The sequence below is a fragment of the Rhipicephalus sanguineus genome, unplaced genomic scaffold, assembly GCF_013339695.2.
Source record: "Rhipicephalus sanguineus isolate Rsan-2018 unplaced genomic scaffold, BIME_Rsan_1.4 Seq8471, whole genome shotgun sequence".
In the NCBI taxonomy this organism is placed as follows: domain Eukaryota; kingdom Metazoa; phylum Arthropoda; class Arachnida; order Ixodida; family Ixodidae; genus Rhipicephalus; species Rhipicephalus sanguineus.
The window spans coordinates 2,189-26,298 of record NW_023616123.1 but is presented as its reverse complement, the minus strand read 5'-3'; the positions used below and the strand labels follow the sequence as shown (position 1 = coordinate 26,298).

General features: G+C 49.7%; 1 protein-coding gene across 1 annotated transcript; it reads left to right on the top strand.

The window, feature by feature from the left end:
* Positions 1 to 2,579: 2,579 nt before the first annotated feature.
* Positions 2,580 to 18,965, top strand: LOC119378501 (putative methyltransferase-like protein 7A). Its single transcript, XM_037647613.2, has 2 exons — positions 2,580 to 2,690; positions 18,732 to 18,965. Exons 1-2 carry the CDS (start codon positions 2,580 to 2,582, stop codon positions 18,963 to 18,965), a joined length of 345 nt encoding a protein of 114 aa, XP_037503541.1.
* Positions 18,966 to 24,110: the final 5,145 nt, after the last annotated feature.

Here is a 24,110-nt window from a genome sequence, read left to right as displayed (position 1 = left end):
GATGGAAATGAGCACTGCGATTATTGCTGTTATAACATATCTTAATTATAATTATTTACTGCTTCGCACAACTGTGAGTATATTAGGATATATATATAGTGATGAGTGCCCCAACACGCCTTGAGGTTTTCCTTGTGCAGTATTTGTACCGTGTTCCATGATGTCTTAGGAGATGTCGCTTCATGGTGTCTTTTGTTCATGGGATGTTGTGTAAATTTATATGACTTTATAATCACTACACTTGCAACTTCTATGTAGGGTATTGCGACAGTGTCTTTTTCCTCGTTCTCCTTATCACGTCAGGTCTCGGACCAGACCATGGCAGCATTTGCTGTTACAAAATACGGCTGTTGGCGGATACGTGGTAATTCTGCTTTCCGTGTTCTCAAACAACAATAACTGTCTGTTTTGCTATTTTCACTTACCTCAACAACTGAAGCTCACGGCCGTGCCTCTTTGAGCCTTTGTACGTACATAATGTCGATAATATGGTGATCTACTCAGTCATGAAATGATGAACACGCGAAGGTCTAATGAAAAATAAGCCTGCGCATTTTTTCTAGTCCATTCCGTACATATGCTTTGTACAACACCAGAGGAACAAACAATCACAGCCACATGAGTCGAAGTGCTGAATGCGCTACAGTAGCGTTGAACACTTTCCCAAGTATTACGCTAGTGAACGGCAACTGCCGAGAATCAATTCACACGAGAACCCTGGACTGAGGTTTCTTGTGCAAGCTGCCTACTACGTGCGATTTAACTCTTTCCCTACGGCGGAGCAAATAGGTGTTTTTTTTTTGTAGGTTACACTAGATCTTTTTTTTTTTTGCTGAAGGAACTACTGCACCTAATGTTTTATTAACGCATCAACGAAAAGCAGAATGAGTGAACTTTGCACACATACAAGTTTTATTAACGAGATGCATGGTATGCGAGCGATAGAAATTGCTCCTCCTCCCCCGCCGAGTTGGCGGGGGAGGAGGAGCATCGAGGCACCCTATTTTGAAGCGCGCGCCGCATCCGGTGGCGGCCATTTTAGCTTTTCAATTAGACGATTGAGCAACTTTGGGGCGCGTTCGAAAATCAAAACTTTATAAAGAAGGCGACTATAGTTGTTCGCCTTCACGACGGATGGCGCAGTGTGTGTGTGAACGGCGCGGAATGTCTCGAAAGCGGCAATTGAAACCATCGATTACGGGCTATCGATGCGCTATGGGCGCGGTACGGCTAGCGCTTGTCGGCTATCGTGGTTCAATGTCTTGAATTAGTTAGTTTCGTCATTCCGTGTCGTCTGCATAAAACCCATCATATCGAAGCTTGTTAATACACTCTTTAAAGGGACAATAAAGAGAAACAATGAATCGGCTTATATCGATAAATTGTGCTCTGAGAACTCTAATGTCGTTAATTTCGCCATCATAGGTTTATTAATAGAGGAGAAAATCAAGTTCAATGTCTCATTTTTAAATTTCGCGCCGAAATCTTCCCGCGCGACGTCACGGATTTCAAAATGTATTTATCGTATTTTGGCGCCATTGGCTCAACAAAACTACCCCAAACTTGGTATGTTAAGTCTATGGCCCCCTCAGAGGACAATGTACTTCATTTTTACCGATTAGGAACTACGTAATCCCTAGTAGGCGCCGTCAAAACTGTGACGTCATGGCGAATGGTGCGGAAACTTCAAGGTGGCGTCGCCGCCCACATTTTGTTTTTTGCGCGTTTTCTCGCTTACTAAGCGTCTTCTGGCAGCGAGCGTGGTGTTTTTGTTATCGTAAAAGAGTGCCTTACTAATATGAGAAAAATCGTTTTGGTCTTGAGTGCCCCAAGTTTACACACTCGTAGGAATAGCTCTTGCCTTGTTTACAACCATGTTTCATACACAGTGGCAAATACTTTCTGAAGCTGGCTCGGTGTCACTTTGACATCATGTTATCGAGTAGCCACTGGAATGAGCATTACCTCTATTTCAGAGCAATTGTATTAGATAGATCAGAAATGAACGGTACCACTTACTGTGTAACAAGGCGTGTGGTAAAAGGGCCAATTCTGTAATCTTTGTACTTACACGAATGCTTTGACCGATCCAGACACACGCGCGGTATGTAGACACATGTCTACACAAATGTTGCAAATGAATGACTTGATGCGCACGTAAACGCATGAAACACCAAATGTGTGATGTACCTGGTGGAAAATGTACAGCGCCGCACACCACTGAAGCACGGAAAGAAAGGTAAGGGAAGAACTGGGAAACAATAAAATGGCAAACACGAGCGCTGGCTACAAGATGAGTTTATTGATCACAAAACACATAATGATATAACACATAACAAGAATGCGTCTGTAGGACGAGTCACAATCAGCTACAAGATGGCTACCGAACATTGTATCAAAGACACGAGTTCCATCTCAAGTTACATCCCGCTCGTGTTTCTCATTCTATTGCTTTCTCAGTCTTCTCTTACCTTTCTTTCGGCACTTCAGGATGATGCACAGCATTTTTTATACTATACGTCCGTGACATTTGTTCGTAGGTTGAATTGGTGCGTACTCTTCGCGGACACGGTGAAGACATGCACATGCTGCCAGACGGCCACTTCGACGCTGTAGTAATCACGTATGTGCTCTGCACAGCCATCGACGGGAAGAAACTCATCAGCGAATGCAAGCGTGTGCTCCGAAAGGTGAGAACGCAGTGCTCTGCTATAGGATGTCGAACACAATCTACTGCGCTGAATGGAGGACAAGCCGACGATTTCTATATTCTGGCACCAATCTAACCTCGAGAACTGCGTGTCACTATCCTAAAGATGCTTGCGTCCCTTTTAGCCGGGCCCGGAGTAAACAAGAAGCAGAGCACGCACAGAAGACACAGGAATGTAATAGAGAAAAGCATAGTTACATACGAAAGTACTCGCTTTCGGACCGGGTGGACCCGGGTTCAAACCGCAGCCTTGGGAAGGAAATTTTTAGGGGCGAAGCTCCTTATAGCGGCACCCGTTCGTCCCTCGCAGCGTAGTATGTAACCAGTCTTACGCTTTGACCTGCAAGGTGGTGCCGGTGGGAGATTTTTCCTGTGCGTTGTTGAACAATAAAAAATTCGCAGCATTAGCTAAAAGCCGACTTCTTCTGTCTCTCATTCCCATTAGCAGCCATTCTTTACCTCCAAGGTAGTGCCTGGTGAGATTTCTCCTGTGCGTGATTAAACAATAAAAATTTTGTTCAAAACGCCGTTGATTGATGAAATAAACCAACAAAAGACGCCAGATGTTTTGTAAAAGCAAAACGAAAGAACGCCAGATGTTTCTAAAGCAAAACGAAAAGACGCCAGCTGCTTAACGAAAGACGCCAGATGTTTTCTAAGCAATGGTTTTCTAAACAATGAAAATTCACAGCGTACATGTAAAATTAAAGTGCGCTGCAAGTCGTCATAACTCATCGAACCTTTAGTATAAACGCGCCCGATCTCACGTCGGTGATGATGTACTGGGCAGAATTCACGGAAGATTCACGGTTTACCGATGAACCTCCGCAGCTTCGCCCACTCATCATCATTCACTCCGTGGATATGCTGCGATTTTTTTTAGTGTTATTTATTATTCGAGCGACGTTTGTATTTACTGCCTGTGAAGCTGATGTTGGCAGTGGTGTTCCGAAACACCCACCGCTGCGGAAAAAACACGAGACGCGCTCACGTAAAAGCCCTCCTCAACCACAGCTGGCGAGCACAGAATAACTAAATAAATAAAACTACATACATTTTTCTTTCTGGGGCTGAGGTTTGAACCCGTGTCCCTCGAACCATCGGATTGACGGGTAGTACATGGATTTGCCTGGTCTTCGCGCCTGCGGCTTTGAATAGACTCGAGGCTTTGTTTATTGTTGTTACTTAATATGAAACACGTAATTGTTGTGTTCTGGCCTTTTTTTTCGAATAAAAGAATGGCTCGTCGTGAACCTCGTGAGCTGATTTGAATAGGGGATATTGATAATGCTTGGTGCTCCGGCAACACTGAGCGCGTCCGCGATTTTTTTTGTTGGGCGCCGTCGCGGAATCGTCTGCAAGCGTCTCCATAAGAGAAGCCACGGAGAGGCTGAGCCGCAGTCGTTGGCGGAGCTTTTGGGCCAAGAAAATTTAGCTGTTTCTTTCATCATCATGCGCCAAACGGTCAGCGGTCTCACTGTGCTGCCATAAATCGACGAGAACTCAATATGGGAGCTCTGCGAGCTTAAAAACTCATCCGGACGGCAGCTGCACGAGGCGCACCGTTTCGCAAAGCCCAACTGCTGTCTTCTATAGTGGCCCGTGCTTCTGATCTGATGTAGGCGTTCAAGAAAAGTGTTCATTGAAGACGAGATATGACTCTCAAACTTCTAATAATAATAATAATAATAATAATAATAATAATAATAATAATAATAATAATAATAATAATAATAATAATAATAATAATAATACCTGGGGTTTAACGTCCCAAAACCACGAATCTGATTATGAGGGACGCCGTAGTAGAGGCCTCCGGAAATTTAGACCACCTGGGGTTCTTTAACGTGCACCTCAATCTAAGTACACGGGCCTCCAACATTTTCGCCTCCATCGAAAATGCAGCCGCCGCGGCCGGGATTCGATCCCGCGACCTACGGGTCAGCAGCCGAGCGCCAAATACCACTCTAGACCACCGTGGCGGGGGTAATCTCAAACTTCTAAGATAACCTTGCACAGCAATTCATCTCAATTGCATTCCCACTGCGATTATAAAAACGCGCCAGATATCGAAACCACGTTGTTTCTGCGCGACCTGTGCAACGCTGTGCTGCATTTCGCGACTCGATCACTTCTTTAGCCACATGTATCTCTACACTCTTCGCAATAGCACGTGCCGTAGTTTTTCGAGATAAACAAGGCATGGGCATGTGCATGAGCGATTCGCCGCAAACCAAACAAAAAAACGCCAGGCCTGCGCTGAAACCGCAGCACAGTCACAGCGAAAGCTGGAAGAGCGGCGTTTCTAGAGCCCGCTGTAAGCTCTCTTCGGGCTACTAATGCAAGTACACAAGCAAGATACCCACTACGCCATAAATCACAATTTTTGTGAAGTTCGGAAGCACCCACTAAGCCAATATTCATCATTCTGCGGAGAAGTGAGGCACCAGCTACACGTCTGTAAGGCATTATGTGCACTTTGTTGACGCGACGACTAATGACGATGAAGAATGGCTCAGCCCTTTGTAATGAGTTGAAAGCTTTAAACGGCCCACCAGTTATGCAATTTGCATTGGGTGACGCTCGGTCGCTATTTCCCTCTCCCGCCATGCTGTATAACATACGTTGACGTGGGAAAGAGGGGGGGGGGCGAAGAACTTTATTGAGATCCCGAGCAAATGGATCATGCGCTTATGGGCTTCCTTGGCAACCAATACAAGTGCACTTGCGAGGAACCCACTACGCTATAAATCATTAATTTTTGAGAAGTAGGGAAGCAGGCACTATGCCATTTTAGGGGCGTAGCTCCTCTTGGTCTAACCTTGTCACGTCTCCGTTGTCCGGCGTAAACGGATCTCCCATATGATGCAATAGACGGCGCTGTCTCATAGAAGTACATACAAACTGCAGTTCAGAGACAATATTCTAGATGGCGCTTTACACAATCTGTGTCGTCATCACCATTTCATGTCACATTTCCTAGATGGCGTTGGTCCAATAGAATTGTGCGCAATATGGCGCTTGTGTGAATCGACACTAGATGGCGCTGGAAGTGCCGCTGCTCTCCGATTGGCTGCTGCGCGGGCTGCGCGGGGATGCGCAGGGAGCGACCGCCTCTCTCATTCTCCTGGATTGTCGCCGTACGTGTCAGATCGTTGGCGGAGCATGGACGATGCGCAGCGGCGGACGCTCGCTTGGCGGCAGCCAGGCGGATCCCGTGACGGTGCGCGGCAAGGACGCCGCTGCGAAACGGGCTCAACGAAAAGCGAATCCCGAGACCATGATTGCTTCAGGAGCTTCGCCCAAGCTCTTCATCATTCACCCGTGGATATGCTGTAATTTTTTTCGTCATTCTACGGACAGCCGTGGTACCTGCTAAACGAATGTAAGGCATTATGCGCACTTTGTTGATGCTGTGCCTTATGACGATGAAGAATTATGGTGGAGCCCTTTGTAATGCGTTGGAAGCATTCAATAACCCACTCGTTGCGCAATTCGCATTTGTGTGACGCCTGGTTACAGAATTCGCGTTGTGCGACGCTTGGTGCTTATTTTACTCTTCTACCACGCTATATTGCATATGTCAATGTGGTTCCTTCCCGACATTAAGCATGTATAGGGTCTTTTTGCAAAGCAGTGTCAAGCACTGGCATGGCTCAGAGGTTGAATACTGGGCTCCCACGCAGAGGGCCCAGGTTTGAATCTCGTTCCATCCTGGAATTTTTTCTTATTTCGTTTTTTTTTTCTTAGTTCGAGCGATAGTGGTTACGGACACCGGCGGCGGCGGCGGACCACTACGACGCCAAAAACGGCCGCTGAAATGATCTCATAACAGCTTTCGCTGTAAAATAGTGATCGCGCGTTTCGACTGGTTACAAAGAGAGCGGCCCGAGTAATGCTTTTTTAATGCACACTGGTTGTTTATAATGCCTTGTGGGTCGTAATCTATCGCGCTGATTTAGTATTGTCGTTCTAGTTTTTTTTAAAGCTATATGTGTACGTTTGAGATATCTTTTTAAAATATTGTGCTCTTTGCCACGGAGGCGTGCATTATCGCGCGCCGCGCTATTGCGAACAGCAAACGAACGCCCACCGTGTCCGCGATCAGCGGAAGAATGAGTGCGATGATCTACCTAGAGTTACTGTATATGTTACCATTATGTAGCTAAAAGTAGCATATACATAACTCTACATCTGCCTAGAGTCACTGTATATGCTACCTTTAGGTAGCAGAGTAGCGCATAGGTCCGGCTAGCAACCACAGCTATGCGGTGAAGTCGCACTCCATTTTTGCAGGCGACATGCCTACCGCGTCGCCGATAAATATGTTTGGCGTGTCGAAGGCCGGCGATAAATATTGGCTGTCGATGACTAGTGTTAATTGAGTGAGCTGTAGCGGCGGCGTCGAGAAATACAAAAATTAGCCCGAGCGTCAGCTTCTCCGCAATGCATGGTTGCTTGCGGCGTTTGGAAAGCAGATGCGCAACTCTGCTACCTAAAGGTAGCATATACAGTAACTCTAGATAAATGGATGGATGCTATGAGCGTCCCCTTTATAACGGGGCGGTGACATGTCTGCCACCAGGCTCGAAGGAGGAAAAAAAAAAAAGAACTTCCTTGTTTCATGTTGTCCTAATGCCTTATCTACATTGAGAAAATCTATGTTATTATACCAAAAAATATAAATTCACGGTCCATCTCTCTGCCTCTTAAGGCAGAATTACCTTTTTTTCCCCCCCAATTATTTATTTTTGTACTTATCTCTACTTTTCTGCCACCAATACTCTAACCGTCTCTTACTTATTTCTATCGCGGGCGTGTTCAGCTTTCCATTGTTGTCCCTAAAACCCAAGGCTTCATGTAGACTCGTGCCCACACGTAGACCTGGGTGAATATCGCCACATTCAATCAGTACATGTTCCATCGTTTCCCTAGTTCCCCCGCAGCATGTACATTGTTCTTCTTCGTTACTGAATCTCGCTTTATAACTACGCGTTCTAAGGCAGCCCGACCTTGCTTCAAACAGTAAAGCGCTTCCCCTTGAATTATCATAAAACATTTCCCTCCTTATTTCGTTTTTTTCCTTTTCGGTAGTTACTCAGAGCCGGCTTCTTTTCCATCGCTGTCATCCAATAAGTCCTCTCCGCCTCACTGACCTTCCGCTTAATGCTCCTTGTTGCCATATCGTCCGCACTGCCAGCCGTATATTTACTGGTGAGCCGCCTAGTTCTTTTTCTCCACTGCGTGTCAACGCTTTTTCTATACAAATACCTGAAAACCTTCTCTGCCCATCTACTCTTCTTCATTTTCCTCAGCCTCTCTTCGAATCTCATTTTGCTCTGCGCTTCCCTCACTTCAAAGCCTGTCCATCCCATATCACCCTTTACCGCCTCATTTGTCGTCTTCCCGTGAGCGCCCAACGCGAGGCGGCCCACCGTCCTTTGATTTACATCCATTCCTGATTGCACCTCTGACTTCATGCACACCACTGAGTTCCCAAATGTAAGCCCCGGAACCATCACACCCTTCCACAGCCCTCGAAGCACCTCGTACCTATTGTATCACCCATAAAGCTCTGTGCTTCATAATTGCAGCATTCCTCTTTCCCTTTGCTACGATGCTTTCTCCTGTACCTCCATATATCTATCCCCCTCATTTACCCATACTCCGAGGTACTTGTACTCGCTTACCCTCGGTATTTTTTGGCCCTGTATTAAGACCATATGGTCTCCGTGATCATTAAATACCATCAATCCACATTTTGTTGCACTAAATCCTAGTCCTAGAGCCTCACACTCCCTTCCGCATATATCTGCCAGTCGCTGTATATCATCTTGACTGTCCGCAAATAAGACAATATCATCAGCATAAAATAGGCCTGGAAGCTTCTGCTCAACCATCGCTCCGACCTGTTTGTGTGACAAATTAAATCCAATGTTGCTACCTTCTAGCGCTTTTTCCATCCTCGCCATGTACAGCATGAATAACATCGGGGACAAAGGGCATCCCTGTCTCAGCCCCTTGCTAATTTCAACGCTGTCCTTGCTACTTATTCCTTCCCATTCTATACAAACTGTATTTTCTCGGTATATTTCCCTTAAAAGCTGTACACAGTCGTCACCTATGCCCACTTCCTTCAATATATCCCACAAAATTTCCTGATTAACGTTGTCATACGCCCCGGTGATATCTAGATAGGCTACGTATAAGGGCCTGTTTTCTATTTTAGATATTTCTATACGCTTCAGTTGCTACGTGTTGGTTCAAAAAGTAACGCGAAATATGAAGGAAAATAGCAGAAATTTGAGAGTGAGCGCAGTTATTTGCAGCGCCACCGCCTGGGATTAAACAAAAAGATCTGCCGAACAAACAGCTCCATCTAGTGTACGACTCCGTAACTATAAGAGGGGAGGGATAAGTGGCTGTAAAGCTAGAGTGTACCAGAACAGGGGAGTGCTGGGAACGAGCTTTGAAAAGTGAAGCCCAAACAGGGTCAATCCGCTTGCAAGCGCTGCGATCTGTAGTCTGCACTGTGTCGTCGTTTAAGAGTTGCGCGCGGCTCCGCCGAAGTGGTGCAGGGGTAGCATGCCCGCTTTCCACTCAAAAGGCCCGGGTTCGAATCGCAGCTGTGCGTTTTTATTCTTAGAGTCACCTTTTATAGCTGCACTGGCTTTCCTTTGTTTCTTAAAACTAGCTTCAGTTGCTACGTGTTGGTTCAAAAAGTAACGCGAAATATGAAGGAAAATAGCAGAAATTTGAGAGTGAGCGCAGTTATTTGCAGCGCCACCGCCTGGGATTAAACAAAAACGTAAAGTATGGCCTCCGAGATTTTCGCGAATACGAGACTCGAAACAAGATTTCCCATTTCACGTTACTTCTTGTAGGAATATGTAGCAACAGAAGCTAGTTTTAAAAATCAAAGGAAAACCAACACAGCCATAGGCGTGCGCATGGGGGGGGCGGCCGCCCCCCCCCCCCCCTAATCACCTAAGAGGGGGCGCAAAATCTGCCCCATACATTGACTTATTAGGGTGGGCGGGCGCTGTGATGAACCTTTGCCCCCCCTGATGGAGAACCCTGCGCACGCCTATGAACAAAGCTATAAAAGGTGACAATAAGAACCCAACATCTACAGCTGCGATACGAACTCGGGTCTTTTGAGTGGAAAGCCGGCATTCTACCCCTGCACCACTTTGCAGAATACTGATCGCAGCACCGCAGGTGGATTGACCCTGTTTGGGCTTCACTTTCTGTACATTGGTGCTGGGGCCGTTCCGAGCACTCCCCTGTTCTAGTACACTCTAGTAAAGCGAAGGGGAGACGCGGCCTGCGGACTATGTAGTACATCGGCGCACGCTGCCTTGCGAAGCTTGCAAAGAGATGCCTGTTGGGATCGTTGCGATCGAGTCTCGCGTGGCGGCACTGAGTCTAGGTCTGTGGCATTGCTTACAGACGTTTATATTGTCACGTGGTCGTGACGTCGACGAAGGCAGCAGTCAGCACGCCCGAGATGAAACTCTTCATTTGGCCGAACTTGTGGCCGAGAAACTGAAAGTCAAACTACAGCAATACACTGATAGCGGCGAACAGAGCGTCGACCGTCGATCAACTGACAAGCGGTGAAGCGCGTCGGCTTTTATACAGGCGCTATCGAACTTTCCAGCGATATCGCTGGTTGTTGCACAATCTCTAGAATAAGCTCGAGTGTTCGCGTCTTGCGCGCAATCTTAACAAAATGATCTACAATAATCGCGAAGCTTCTCCAACAATGAGGCGCAGTTTGCGCTGAGCGTTGCTGACAGTCTTTGTGGGCAAAAACCGAATACAGCAAAAGTGATAAGAAGAAACACACGTGGCAATGCCCCCTCTAAAAAAGCATCGTCCCGATGCCTAAAACAGAACGGGCGGGGGGTGGCCAATGCATGCAACAATAAATAACACAATAAAGCAAGAAAGTACAATAAACAATAAGCACAAGCAAGATAGTACAACAAACAATAAGCACAAGCAAGAAAGTACAATAATAAGGCAAAAGTACAGTCCTCAGATTGATTAACGCGCGTAATATGACTTGAGGCGCACGACATGGACGACTTCAGGTCGCGCACGGCGCCGCTGAGAGTTCGTAATGCCGTCAGGGACAACCTCGTAGTCGAGTGCGCCGAGGCGTCGAAGTACCCTGTACGGTCCGAAGTATCGTCAAAGAAGCTTCTCACTAAGTTCCCGTCGGCGTACTGGCGTCCATACCCATACACGGTCACCGGGTTGGTATTCCATGTGGCGTCGTCGAAGGTTGTAGCGGCGGCTTTCAGTCGTCTGCTGGTTCTTGATCCGTAGGCGGGCGAGCTGTCGTGCTTCTTCAGCGCGCTGTAGGTAGGTGGTCACGTCGATGTTTTCCTCGTCGGTCACGTTTGGTAACATGGCGTCGAGCATCGTTGCCGGACAGAGCGTAGGCCGTCGATAAAACTGATCATTGCTGGGACGCGCAGTCTTTTATACATCAGGCATCGAACTTTCCAGCCTTATCACTGGTGGTCGCGCAAGCTTTAGAATAATCTTGACTATTCGCGTCATGTGCACAATCTTGACAAAATTATCTACTACAATCTGGAATGTTCCCAGACATTCTGGCGCGGCCCGCGTAAGACTGCGATGACACGTGCAACGGACCAGCTACACAAACATAGCAAAGGAAGCGCGCGTGGCATTGCCCCCCTCTGAAAAAAAGCATCGCCCCGATGCTTAAAAACAGAACATAGAATAGAAAACTTCCATGCAATACAAAGAAATCTAATAAAGCAAGCAAAAAGTGGAGTCCACAGGTTCCTTAGGGCGCATAGAAAGGCTTCAGGCGTACTAGATGCCCGACCTCGGGGCGTGCCCGGAGCAGCTGAGAGATCGTCATGCCGTCGCGGATAACCTCGTAGTCGAGTTCGCCGAGAGGTCGAAGTACCCTGTACGGTCTGAAGTATCGTAGAAGAAGCTTCTCGCTAAGTCCGCGTCGGCGTATCGGCGTCCAGACCCAGACTCAGTCGCCAGGCTGGTATTCCACATGGCGGTGTCGAAGGTTGTAACGACGGCCGTCGGTCTTTTGCTGGCTCTGGATGCGCAGATGGGCGAATTGTCGGGCTTTTTCGGCGCGCTCAAGGTAGACGATGACGTCGAAGTTTTCTTCGTCGGAGACGTTTGGTAACATGGCGTCGAGCGTCGTTGCTGGGCTCCTTCCGAAGACCAACTTGTACGGCGTCATCTGCGTCGTTCCTTGTACGGCCGTGTTGTACGCGAAGGTCACGTACGGAATGATGGCGTCCCACGTCTTGTGTTCGACGTCGACGTACATGGCCAGCATGTCGGCGATGGTCTTATTTAGACGCTCGGTCAGGCCGTTGGTCTGTGGGTGGTACGCGGTGGTCCGGCGGTGGCTTGTGTGGCTGTATTCTAAGATCGCCTGAGTTAGGTCAGCCGTAAACGCCGTACCTCTGTCGGTGATGAGAACCTCTGGGACGCCGTGTCGAAGGACGATGCTCTCAACGAAGAACTTGGCTACCTCAGCGGCACTGCCTTTGGGCAGGGCTTTCGTTTCGGCGTAGCGGGTGAGGTAGTCGGTAGCTACGACGATCCATTTCTTTCCGCAAGTCGTCGTTGGTAACGGCCCCAGGATATCCGTCCCGATCTGCTGGAATGGTCGCCGAGGAGGCTCGATCGGCTGAAGGAAGCCTGCTGGTCTTGTGGGCGGTGTCTTCCGTCGCTGACAGTCCCGGCACGTCCTTACGTAGCGAGTGACGTCGGCGGCAAGGCGCGGCTAGTAGTACTTTCCTGTACTCGTGCGAGCGTGCGGGAAAGTCCGAGGTGTTCAGCCGTCGGGTCGTCGTGCAGGGCATGCAGATTTTCTGGTCGCAGTCCCGAAGGTACAACGATAAGGTAGCTGGCTCGGGCCGGAGAGAGGTTCTTGTTTACGAGGACGTTGTTTTTCAAGGAAAATGATGCCAATCCTCGCCTGAATACTTTTGGGACAACGATGGTCCTGCCCTCCAGGTATTCCACTAGACCCTTCAGTTCCGGGTCGGCTCGCTGTCGTTCGGCGAAGTCGTCGGCACTTATGGCTCCCAAGAATCTGTCATCATCCTCGTCGTCGGGCGGTGGTGGGTCAACGGGGGCACGAGACAAGCAGTCGGCGTCGGAGTGTTTCCTTCCGGACTTGTACACAACGGTAATACCGAATTCTTGAAGCCTTAGGATCCACCGTGCGAGGCGACCTGAAGGGTCCTTCAAGTTAGCCAGCCAAAACAAGGCGTGATGGTCGCTCACAACTTTGAAGGGCCTGCCGTAGAGGTAGGGGCGAAACTTTGACGTAGCCCAGATGATGGCGAGGCACTCATTTTCTGTTGTGGAATAGTTGCCCTCTGCCCTATACAGCGACCGGCTAGCATAATTGATAACCCTTTCCAGTACTTCCGTCCGCTGCACAAGTACGGCGACGAGTTCGACGCTGCTTGCATCGGTGTGAATCTCCGTATCGGCGTATTCGTCGAAATGCGCAAGTATCGGAGGAGTCTGCAGGCGTCGTTTCAGTTCATGAAATGCTTCGACTCGCGCTGTTTGTCACCTGAATTCGACGTCGGTCTTCGTGAGCTGCGTTAGTGGCTCGGCGATCCGTGAAAAGTCTTTGACAAAGCGTCTGTAATAGGCGCACAAGCCGAGAAATCGGAGCACGGCCTTCTTGTCGGTGGGTGGCGGGAAAGCGGCGATGGCAGCTGTTTTCTGCGGGTCTGGGCGCACTCCAGTCTTGCTGATCACGTGACCAAAAAACCAGAGCTCTTGGTACGCGAAGCGGCACTTTTGTGGTTTCAGGGTGAGCCCGGAGTTCTTAATTGCTTGAAGTACGGATTGAAGGCGCTGGAGGTGTTCGTCGAAGTTTGAGGAGAATACAGCGACGTCGTCCAAGTAAACAAGGCAGGTTTGCCACTTCACGCCAGCTAACACTGTATCCATGACTCTTTGGAAAGTCGCAGGTGCCGAGCAAAGACCGAAGGGCATGACCTTGAACTCGAACAGGGCGTCCGGTGTTATGAAGGCAGTCTTTTCTCGGTCTCTCTCGTCGGCTTCAATTTGCCAGTAGCCGGTTTTGAGGTCCATCGAAGAAAATTACTTCGCGTTGTGGAGTCGATCCAGGGCGTCGTCTATCCGTGGTAGAGGGTACACGTCCTTCTTTGTGATTTTGTTCAGGCGACGATAATCGACGCATAAACGTAGGGTCCCATCCTTCTTCTTCACTAACACCACGGGAGACGCCCACGGGCTCTTGGACGGCTGGATGATGTCGTCGAGTAGCATTTCGTCGACTTGTTTCTTAACGGCCTCGCGTTCCCGCGTCGAAACCCGGTAGGGACTCTGACGGACTGGTCGAGCATTTTCTTCCGTTATAATGCGGTGGTTAGCGAGGGGCGTTTGTCGGACCCGCGATGATGACGAGAAACAGTCCTTGTATTCCTGCAGAAGGCATCGAAGCTGTTGCGGTTAGCGAGCGGGAAGACTTGGGCTTACGTCAAAGGGTGGCTCAGGTATTGGGGTAGTCGTCGTAGCTTCGTCAGAATCTGAAAAGGCAAACGCATCGCTGACGGCCAAGATTTATTCCATGTACGCAATCGTCGTGCCCCTGCTCAGGTGTCTGTATTCTCGGCTGAAGTTCGTTAGCATCACGCTTCCTTTTCCTTCATGCAACCGAGCATTGCCCCTTGCGACGCTAATGTCACGGTCTAGCAGGAAACGCTGATCGCTCTCGATGATACCTTCGATGTCTTCAGCTTTTTGTGTGCTGACGGGAATTATGACGCTGGAGCGAGGTGGGGTGGTAACCTGATCCTCGAGCACGTTCAGGCCATGTGGACATGGATTCGTATCCGGCGGTGTCGTTTTGTCTGACGATAGGGTTATCGACTTGATTCTTAAGTCGATGACGGCGCCGTAATGGTTTAAGAAGTCCATGCCAAGTATGACGTCCCTGGAGCAGTGTTGCAAGATTACGAAACTTGCAGCATACGTGCGATACTCTTGCTGTGCAGTCTCCAGACGGCGTTGTTAGATGGCCTCCAGCGGTACGAATTTCGGGGCCTTCCCAAGCAGTCTTGACTTTCTTCAACTTCGTGGCGAATGGCCCACTGATGACGCAATAGTCGGCTCCAGTATCGACGAGAGCGGTGACGTTGTGGCCGTCGATGAGAACGTCGAGGTCGCTAGTTCATCGTCTTGCGTTGCGGTTGCGTCGCGGCGTCGAGTCACGGCTGCGTCGGTTTGTTCCGCTGTTTCCATGTTGCGTCGTCGGGTCTTCTTCGGTCCGCGAGATTTAGTCGTCAGGGGTCTGTCTGGTTCGCGTCGTGTTCTGACGGTGTCGTCGCGGCGTCGTCGTCGGCGGCGGAGGATCTTCGGTAGTTCGTCGTACAGCAACTGCACCTCCATCGGTTGCTGCCCTCAGTTTTCCGTATACGGGCTAGGCGACCGGCCCCGGTTTGGGCCAGTGTACTGCCGGCGGTGCTGTGACATGTAGCGGCCGGGCGACGGCGAGCGGGAAGGTCGTCGTTCTTGCCACTGTGTTCCGGTGAGGTAGTCGTCGATGTCGCGAGGCCGTTCGCCTGGCTGCGGGCGTAGCGCGTTGACGGCGAAACCGCGTAGCCCCATCTGTCAGTACTGGCAGCGGCGGTACGTGTGGCCGGCCTCGCTGCAGTGGTAGCAGAGCGGGCGGTTGCCAGGGGCGCGCCGAACGTCGGTCTTCCTCGGCGTGTATCGCTGGCCGGATGGCGGGCGGTATGACGTCGGTGGTGGCGGCGGTGGTGCCTCTCGGCGGAACTGCCGGGGCGGTGCGGCGTCTTGATATGGGCGAGGAGGGGGGCGTTGCGTCGGGCTGCAGCAGCATAGCTCATTGCTTGCAGATGCGGCGGTGCCGGCTGAGGAACACCCAGGGACTGTTGGATTTCCTCGCGTACAACGTCTGCAAGTGGCGTCAATTCGGGCTGTGCAAAAGGTGCGAGCTTTCGCAGCTCCTCTCGCACGATGGCTGGGATCGTTTTGCGCAAGTCGTCGGAGCCGAGGGCGTGAACCGCTACGCTGTCTTGGAATGCGCGGCGATTGTACTGCCGGGTGCGCATATCGAGCGTCTTCTCGATGGTTGTCGCCTCCGAGAGGAATTCTTGGACGGTCTTGGGTGGGTTCCGCGCAAGCGCAGCGAAGAGCTCCTGCTTGACTCCTCGCACGAGAAGGCGAACTCTTTTCTCTTCGGGCATGGTAGGGTCTGCGTGGCGGAACAGCCTGGTCGTCTTTTCCGTGAAGAGCGCCACGTTCTCGTTCGGCATCTGCACGCGGGTCTCGAGCAGACCCTCAGCCCTCTCTTTGCGGACGACGCTCGTGAATGTGGTGAGGAACCTGTCGCGAAAAATGTCCCACGTTGTCAGGCTTCGCTCTTGGTTCTCGAACCAGGTCCGAGCGGCTTCTTCCAAAGCGAAATAGACATGCCGTAGCTTGTCTTCGCTGGTCCAGGCATTGAAAACGGCGACTCGGTCGTAGGCCTCGAGCCAGCTTTCCGGGTCTTCGAATGACGATCTGCGGAAGGTTGGCGGCTCCTTGGGCGTCCAGAGAATTGGATCGGTGCGGGCGGCACAGCGTCTGTCATCGTCGCTGTGGTCGAGGTCAGGGTCTTTGTTTGCCGGGTCTTTTCAGGCAGAGGCCCGTACTCTGGCGGTAGACCTTGTTGCCTGCGGCTTCCTCACTGCTCGGCCTTGGCGTCGACGTCTTCTTTGCGAATCGGGCTTGGTTCACGGCTTGACCGGGGCGTCCGGGGCGTCCGGAACATCTTCACCAGATGTCACGTGGTCGTGACGTCGACGAAGGCAGCAGTCAGCACGTCCGAGATGGAACTCTTTATTTGGCCGAACTTGTAGCCGAGAAACTGAAAGTCAAACTACAGCAATACACTGATAGCGGCGAACAGAGCGTCGACCGTCGATCACCTGACAAGCGGTGAAGCGCGTCGGCTTTTATACAGGCGCTATCGAACTTTCCAGTGATATCGCTGGTTCTTGCGCAATCTATAGAATAAGCTCGAGCGTTCGCATCTTGCAAGCAATCTTAACAAAATGATCTACAATAATCGCGAAGGTTCTCGAACAATGAGGCGCGGTTTGCGCTGAGCGTTGCTGACAGCCTTTGTGGGCAAAAACCGAATACAGCAATAGTGATAACAAGAAATACACGTGGCAATGTATGCAAATCATTGCTTTCGTCGATCTGCAACACCGACAAGCTAAGGTTGATCATCATGCTCTAGCTCTCGCGCGCGTGCGACGTCGGCCGTCTGTTTTAAAATGCATATATCGCAATATATTGCTCTGGAAGTATACCTTATGTTGCAGGCGAGGAAGTAAATTGCACGGAGAAATAAGAGACGAGGTTGAAAGCGCTTTTGTCCGCGCCGATCATTTCCGAACCTAAGCACAGTGCCAATCTTGCTGACAAAGTTCGCGTCGGCGCATTCTTTTTCTTCGTTCAGGTAACTGATGAATTCGATTAAAATTAGTGATCCATCGTTCCTGGCATTGTCATGGCTCCCTCGTTGCCAGAACAGCGCACGGAACATGGCGAAATCATCGCAGAACGAAGATAAAAGTTCAGCAGCTAGCACCTGAAAGGCTGCGATATGCGACTGGCTTCGTATTCGCGCCCAAAAAACATGGCGGATGGAGCTTATGGAATCGTCGACAGATGGCGCTGTATATTTTGAACCATGGGCAGAACATAACGATATTTTGGGAGAACTTCACAGCGGATTTCGAGTCGACAGGCGGTTAGACGATAACCTCTTTGTTCTCACTCAGTGTATAGAAGTATCTAAAATGGAAGATAGGCCCTTGTACGTGGCTTTTCTAGACATCACTGGGGCATACGACAACGTTGATCAGGACATTTTGTGGCATATCTTGAAAGGAATGGACATAGGCGACGACTGTATACAGCTTTTGAGGGAGATATACCGAGAAAATACAGTTTGCATTGAATGGGAAGGAATGAGTAGCAAAGAGAACGTCGAGATTAGCAAGGGGCTGAGACAGGGATTCGTGAGTATGGAAAAAGCGCTATAAGGCAGCAACATTGGTTTTAATCTGTCACACAAACAGGGCGGCGTGATGATTGAGCAGGAGTTTCCTGGTTTACTTTTTGCTGACGATATCGTCTTATTTGCGGACAGTCGAGATGATATACAGCAGCTGGCGGATATATGCGTAAGGGAAGGTGAAGCTCTTGGACTAGGATTTGGACTATGCGAGGGAAGCTCAGAGCAAAATAAGGTTCGAAGAAAGGCTAAGAAATATGAAGGTGCAACTTTGGGCTGTCCAGCAGGCCCGCGAGGCGGCGGTGAGGCAAGGCCTCGACGTCCCCACGTGGGAGACCTAAAGCCCAGTCGGCGAAAGCTCTGCCGGACCATCAATAAAGTTGTTACCAACCAAAGTAGACGGGCAGAGAAGGTGTTCCGTTATTAGTATAGGAAGAGTGTGGACACACAGTGAAGAAAAAGAACTAGGAGGCTCACTAGTAAATATACGGCTGGTAGGGTAAGCAATACGTCAACAAAGGGCGTTAAGCGAAAAGTCAGAGAGGCGGAGAGGATTTACTGGACGGCAGCTATGGAGAAAAAATCGGCTTTGAGTAAATACCGAAAGGGCAAAAATGAAATAAGGAGGGAGGCATTTTACGATAATTCAAGGGGAAGCGCTTTACTGTTTGACGCGAGATCAGGTTGGCTTAGAACGCGTAGTCAGCACGGATGAATAGCAAAACCTTCTAATATTGTTTGAAGGATCAATTCCTGAACGAGGCCAGCGTAACTGCACCTTGGCTATACGGGTGCGAAAACGGATTATCGTATTGTTGGAACTCCATTCACACTATCATGGAGTGTCTGTCACGCTTAAATCTGTTATTTTTGTCTCAGAAGGTCACTCACCTTAGACGTGGTCATTTTGTTTACCTGCAGGGTGGCCGCCTTCTCTTCGCCGAACACGTAGGACACAAAAAAGGCACATTCGCAAGGTTTATGCAGGACCTGCTTGCTCCACTCGTCCAGTATATGACCGGCGGCTGCTACATGAACAGAGACAGCGGCCGCGTCTTCCAGGAGGCCGGCTTTGCGGAAGTCCAAATGGAAGAAGTAGACCTGGACCTTCCTTTTCAGTACAGTTACCACGTCTACGGCGTGGCAACTGCATAAATTTCCTGAAATGATGAAAGTCGTACTCCCAAGATGACGCATTAAAAGGACCCTGCAACACTTTTATTCCTATATCAATTATATGCACGACACTCGAGGAGCATTTACGCCGTCGCCGTCATGTTCTGTATAAAGAACAAATCAATAAAATCGCTCCGCGCTTCGTATATTCTATGCGCGAGCGAAAGCTTGCAAAGGCTGCAGGTAGGCGTAAGCCCAAGCAGAGATTAAACGCGCCGACCGGCTCCGTGGGGCGAAGGATAATGAAGCGGTACCGGCAGGGTGAGGGAGGCCGCGCTGCTCGGGCAGCAACTGCGAACTTTGATCAAAAGGGCGCGGCGACGCGTGCTATTTAGACATCGCTAGACGGCGCGTGCGAGGGTATGCCCTTGTGCTATCGGCGTCGAATGAAACGCGAACAGCGGCAAGCATTACAAATGGTATTGTGCGCGCCGTCCGGTCATCACCATGGACAGGCGAACAGCTCTCCGGTTTGGCAGCACTGCGCATGTCCGCGCTGACGACTGGACGGCGCACACAATTGCTAATTTTTACCGCAGTTCGCGTTTCATTTGATGCCGACTGTGCGTGATGTGCCTTCAGCGCTTCGCGTTGAAGCGACAAAAAGCAAGAAAACCGCTTCGCTCACTGGAGCGGCCGTATTTCCTTAGGCCAGCGTTTTGTAGAGTAGGGGGAGTCAAGGGAGTCCTAACCCCCTTTGTGGTAAGGCTGGTGGAGACACCCCATTTAAATGTGCCTTGCCCCCCCCCCCTTGAAATTTATTTTTGAAACCTCATAGCTGATTTTTTTACAGTCAAGTGTTCGGCGCGAGGCCCATCACTGGAAAAGCTGGCGCTACCGTCGGCGTCACGTGCTAGGCAAGATAAGCGGCTGCGTCGTCTGATTCGGGATCACCGACGCGTGCTGAAAACGAAATTTTAGAATTCTACCTGCGCTGTAATTCTGATTAAATAGGCAGTTTTCCCGTTTCGGCTGTGCGCTTGACGACACTTGAAATCTCTGCGGTATGCAGTTGCTGTCATTGAAGGCGTCTTATATGGTAGGCTGCAGTACTCGGTGCCGCAGGACGTACGCAACGGTGTCAGCCTTCGTACGTGCTCCTGCGGGTAAGAAGCTGCGTGAAGCTTGGATGTTGAAATTTAGAAATTGCAGACATCCATCGGCTACAACACGCGCGTGCAGCCAGCACTTCAAGCGAGGAAGGCTTCTCCGTCGGCGCGGGCTGCGATGTTCGGTGAGTATCAAAAAGCGCTCGCTGAAACGCATAGGCGTGCGCAGGGTTTTAGGAAGGGATTAAAAGCTTGGGTAGTGATCATAAACAAATAACATTACAAATGACATACAAAAGTGAAAGTAAGAGCATGGAATCAAAGTCTGGCAGCTCGTATTTAAATGACAAACAAATAATAAATATAGCCGCAAGAGTCGAGGAAGAAGTAGGCGAAACACCAGGCAAGGACTGGGAGTATTGTGAGCGGTTGCATCTAATGACGAAGGATATAGGAAAAGAGAACAAAACTGTTTGCTGGAAAGAGGAAGCCAAAAAGTTGGTGGAACAAGGAAATCCGGGAAGCGATCGAGAAGCGACGCGAAGCGTCACGGGAACATAGAAAGGCAAAAAAAGGAGAAGCGGCCGCAGGACGAAGGCAAGAAAATATGGGAAATATATTTAGAGAAAAAATCCGTTGTACAGAAATTGGTCGAGGCAAAAATTAAAGGTGAAAGTGAACGCTGGGTGACAGAGATTCACGAAAAAAAGGAGGCCGCGCCTAGGATATTTTGGAGCAACATAAAGGCGCTAGGTAGGAAGTCTGTCACAGTTAGAGGTGTGCGCCGCCGCGCCACGCCGCCGCCGCCGCCTGTTTTTGGTCACGCCGCTCGCGCCGCCGCCGAAGTCCCAAGAGAGATCACGCTGCCGCCGCCGCCGCGCAATAATTGCCGCGCGCCGCCGTTAGTGTTTTCTTTTAATTCGAATGGGGAATCTGGAAATAAAATACAGCACTTCGCCGGAGGAGCTCTTCTAGATGTGTCCATGTAATGAACTGTCCATTTCAGCGGCCGCTGAATAGCGGGAGCTTGGCGAGAAGCGCTCCCCCTGTTTCCGGTTCTTGTTCTGCAGCGCCATCATGACATCACGAAGCTTTCAAACACTCTCGAAACAAATGATAGGGACGGAATGTGCTTCAGTGCAGCGAATGCAGCCCACAGAGATTCGATTTTCGGTGCACATAACTTTTCATCGTGCTAGCCATCGATTGAGGTTTAATGCGGCCGCTCGTCTAACGCGGCAGTGAGGTCGGTACACATTTCCTTCATCGTTCTCAAACATCTGCGACACATTCATTTGCAAATTCAGATTTGAAAAGTTCCTGTTTCTGTGCATTTTGTCCACTCTCTTCTGACGCTATGAATGTGCCGGCGGATTCGGTGCGGCGACGTGGTCACGAGCGAGGTGACATCACGGCTCACCGCTTTTTCGAATCACTGAATGCGCTCTGCCGAAATGAACTGTGGAAATCTCATTTAGATGAATGCATCGAAAATAGCTCCCCAGAAGTTGTCTTTTTCTTCTCCAGAAATATCACGAGTATTGCCTGACCTTAACGCTGCCGCGTCCTCCAGCCTTAAAGGGCGACGACCCAAGTCGCTGGTTAGCATATTCTTGGAGTCTTGGACCTAGTACACTGTGGATAAATAATAAAAAAAATAGATAAGTAATATATATATATATATATATATATATATATATATATATATATATATATATATATATATATATATATATATATATATATATATATATATATATATCGGTGCGTTAGTACACTTTTAGGGGCGAAGCTCCTTTGGGAGTGGGTCTGTCCCTCCATTGTAGTATGTAGTAGTAGTAGGTAGCCACCTCTAGTTCTCAGAAAGATCCCTAGATGGCGCGGAGGCGCTCGCTGCGTTGCAGATGCGGGCTCTAGTCCCTCTCTCTCTCTCTCGCCTCGCGACGCCGACGCAGGCAGCGTCTGCTAGCGAGTTTCTTGATTGAAAAAACCGACTGCTCGCGCTGCACAACCGTTCACTGACCACCCCGTATATATAGGCACTGGATTTTGACCTCCAAGGTAGTGCCTGTGTGAGATTTCTCCTGTGCGTGATTAAACTATAAAAATTCACAGCGTACATGTAAAATTAAAGTGAGCTGCAAGTCGCCATGACTCTCATCGACCCTTTAGTATAAACGCGCCCGATCTCACGTCGTTGATGATGTACTGGGCAGAATTCACGGAAGATTCACATATGGCGCGTATCATTGGTTGAAGGCAATCGTTCGGTTTAGTGCGACGACGTACGCTAGGGGGACCGTTGTAATAAAATCCGCTCGCTGTTGGCGCGCTTTCACTTTCGCTCGGAGTATTCACGGTTTGCCGATGATTCCCTCCGGAGCTTCGCCCCACTCATCATCATTCACCCCGTGGATATGCTGTGGATATTTTTCCCTTTCATTCTTACTCGAGTAAATCGATAAATAATAACAGAAGTAAAGTGAATGGGAAACTTAGAATATAGCTGAGCTAGTTGGTAGGTATTCATGTTAAGAAGACATGACGTGGAAACACGGACATAAGAGGAAAGTCGAGAGAGTGGACAGCTATCTCTCAGGTAGACCACTATTCGCACTTGATTGATAGGTATGGCCTCTTACGTGGGAATGCGCAGATAAATATATGTGTCTACCTTCGGTTCCGCCGCTGCGTGATTTTTCAGTTGTTAGCGGCGTTTCTGGTGTCTTGACTACTCTCCTGTGTCCGTGTTTGCACGCCTTGTTTTTATAAAGGGCCCCTAATAGCCTGTGAAAATACAACAAAAACCAAAAACAACGAGCACGGTATTCTCTTAGCGTTTCTTGTCTTCTGGTGCACTCCGTGATGCCAGAACAGTGATTCACGTGACATAATCAGGGTGCATACTCTCGACTGGTCCATATACGAGAAATAACAGTTGTCAATTTTCTCCCATACTGCCTTGCTATGCCGCCGCCCACCCGCTCTTGCTTCTCTCGCACCGCTATCGTGCGCGATTAACTGATTTCGCTCCTTTTTGTGCGTTTGCGACCGCGTATGCGGAGATAACAGACTGTATCCGACAAGCGCGAAATCATGATAGGTTCAACGCTTAGTGCTGACACTGTACGCGTGCTTTATGAAGAAATAGGTGACGAGAAGATGTCATCTTTAGGAAGGGTATTGAAGGTGAGAACGAAACCAATGGAAAAGGCTCCGGATTATATGATTCTTCCAACGGACGCACTCTTTACAGCGGAGACTATGCAGCTTTCCAGGAAAAAAGCGAGCCCGCTTCGACGGTTTTTGTATATTTTTATTGCGTTAGCAATTGTATAGACACTCAGGACAGGTTTTCACCGTCGCCGTCATGTTCCGTGTAAACTCTAAATCTATAACATCGCTCCGCGCAGTGTACGTTCTACCCGCGAAGAAAAGCTCGCAAGCGTTGGCAAGAAACATGGCTAAAGCAGAGATGAAACAAGCTGGCCATCTCCGCCACACGGAATAACATCAACCCGCGTGCAAGGCCTGCCGTCGGTTGCTCCTCAAGCAGAAGGAAACGCCCTGCCCATCATTTGCTGGGCGAAGGAGCAGGAAGGGATGTCTGGGGAGAGGAACTGCGCAACTTGAGCAGCAACTGTGAACTTTGACTATAAGGGCGCGGTCGAGAGCGCTGGCACGCGCGCTATTTCGGCAGACATCCCGCAGTGAACGACTCGCATACCTTATACGTGCTGCGAGCGTTGTGATCTCATTGCTTCGCGCTCGGACCACTGATACGACAAACTGACCGAAAACTGCTTCTTTCCCGGAAGCGGCCGTATTGCCATACACCAGTGTCTTGTATACAGCGTCTTGTTAAGTAAGATCGGAGCAAAAAGAGTTAGCTGCTAGCCCTCGATCATGTAACATTACGGCGTGTCCTTATCGCATTCACTGCTTCGCTCTCCCCGCCCCCCCCCCCTCCCCCTCACAGCGCCGCCGCCGGTCCGATGAATCCCGCACCGTTCACGCGCCGCCGCCGGAAGCGGAAACACCGGCGCGCCGCCGCCGGTGATTGTGGGTCCGGCGC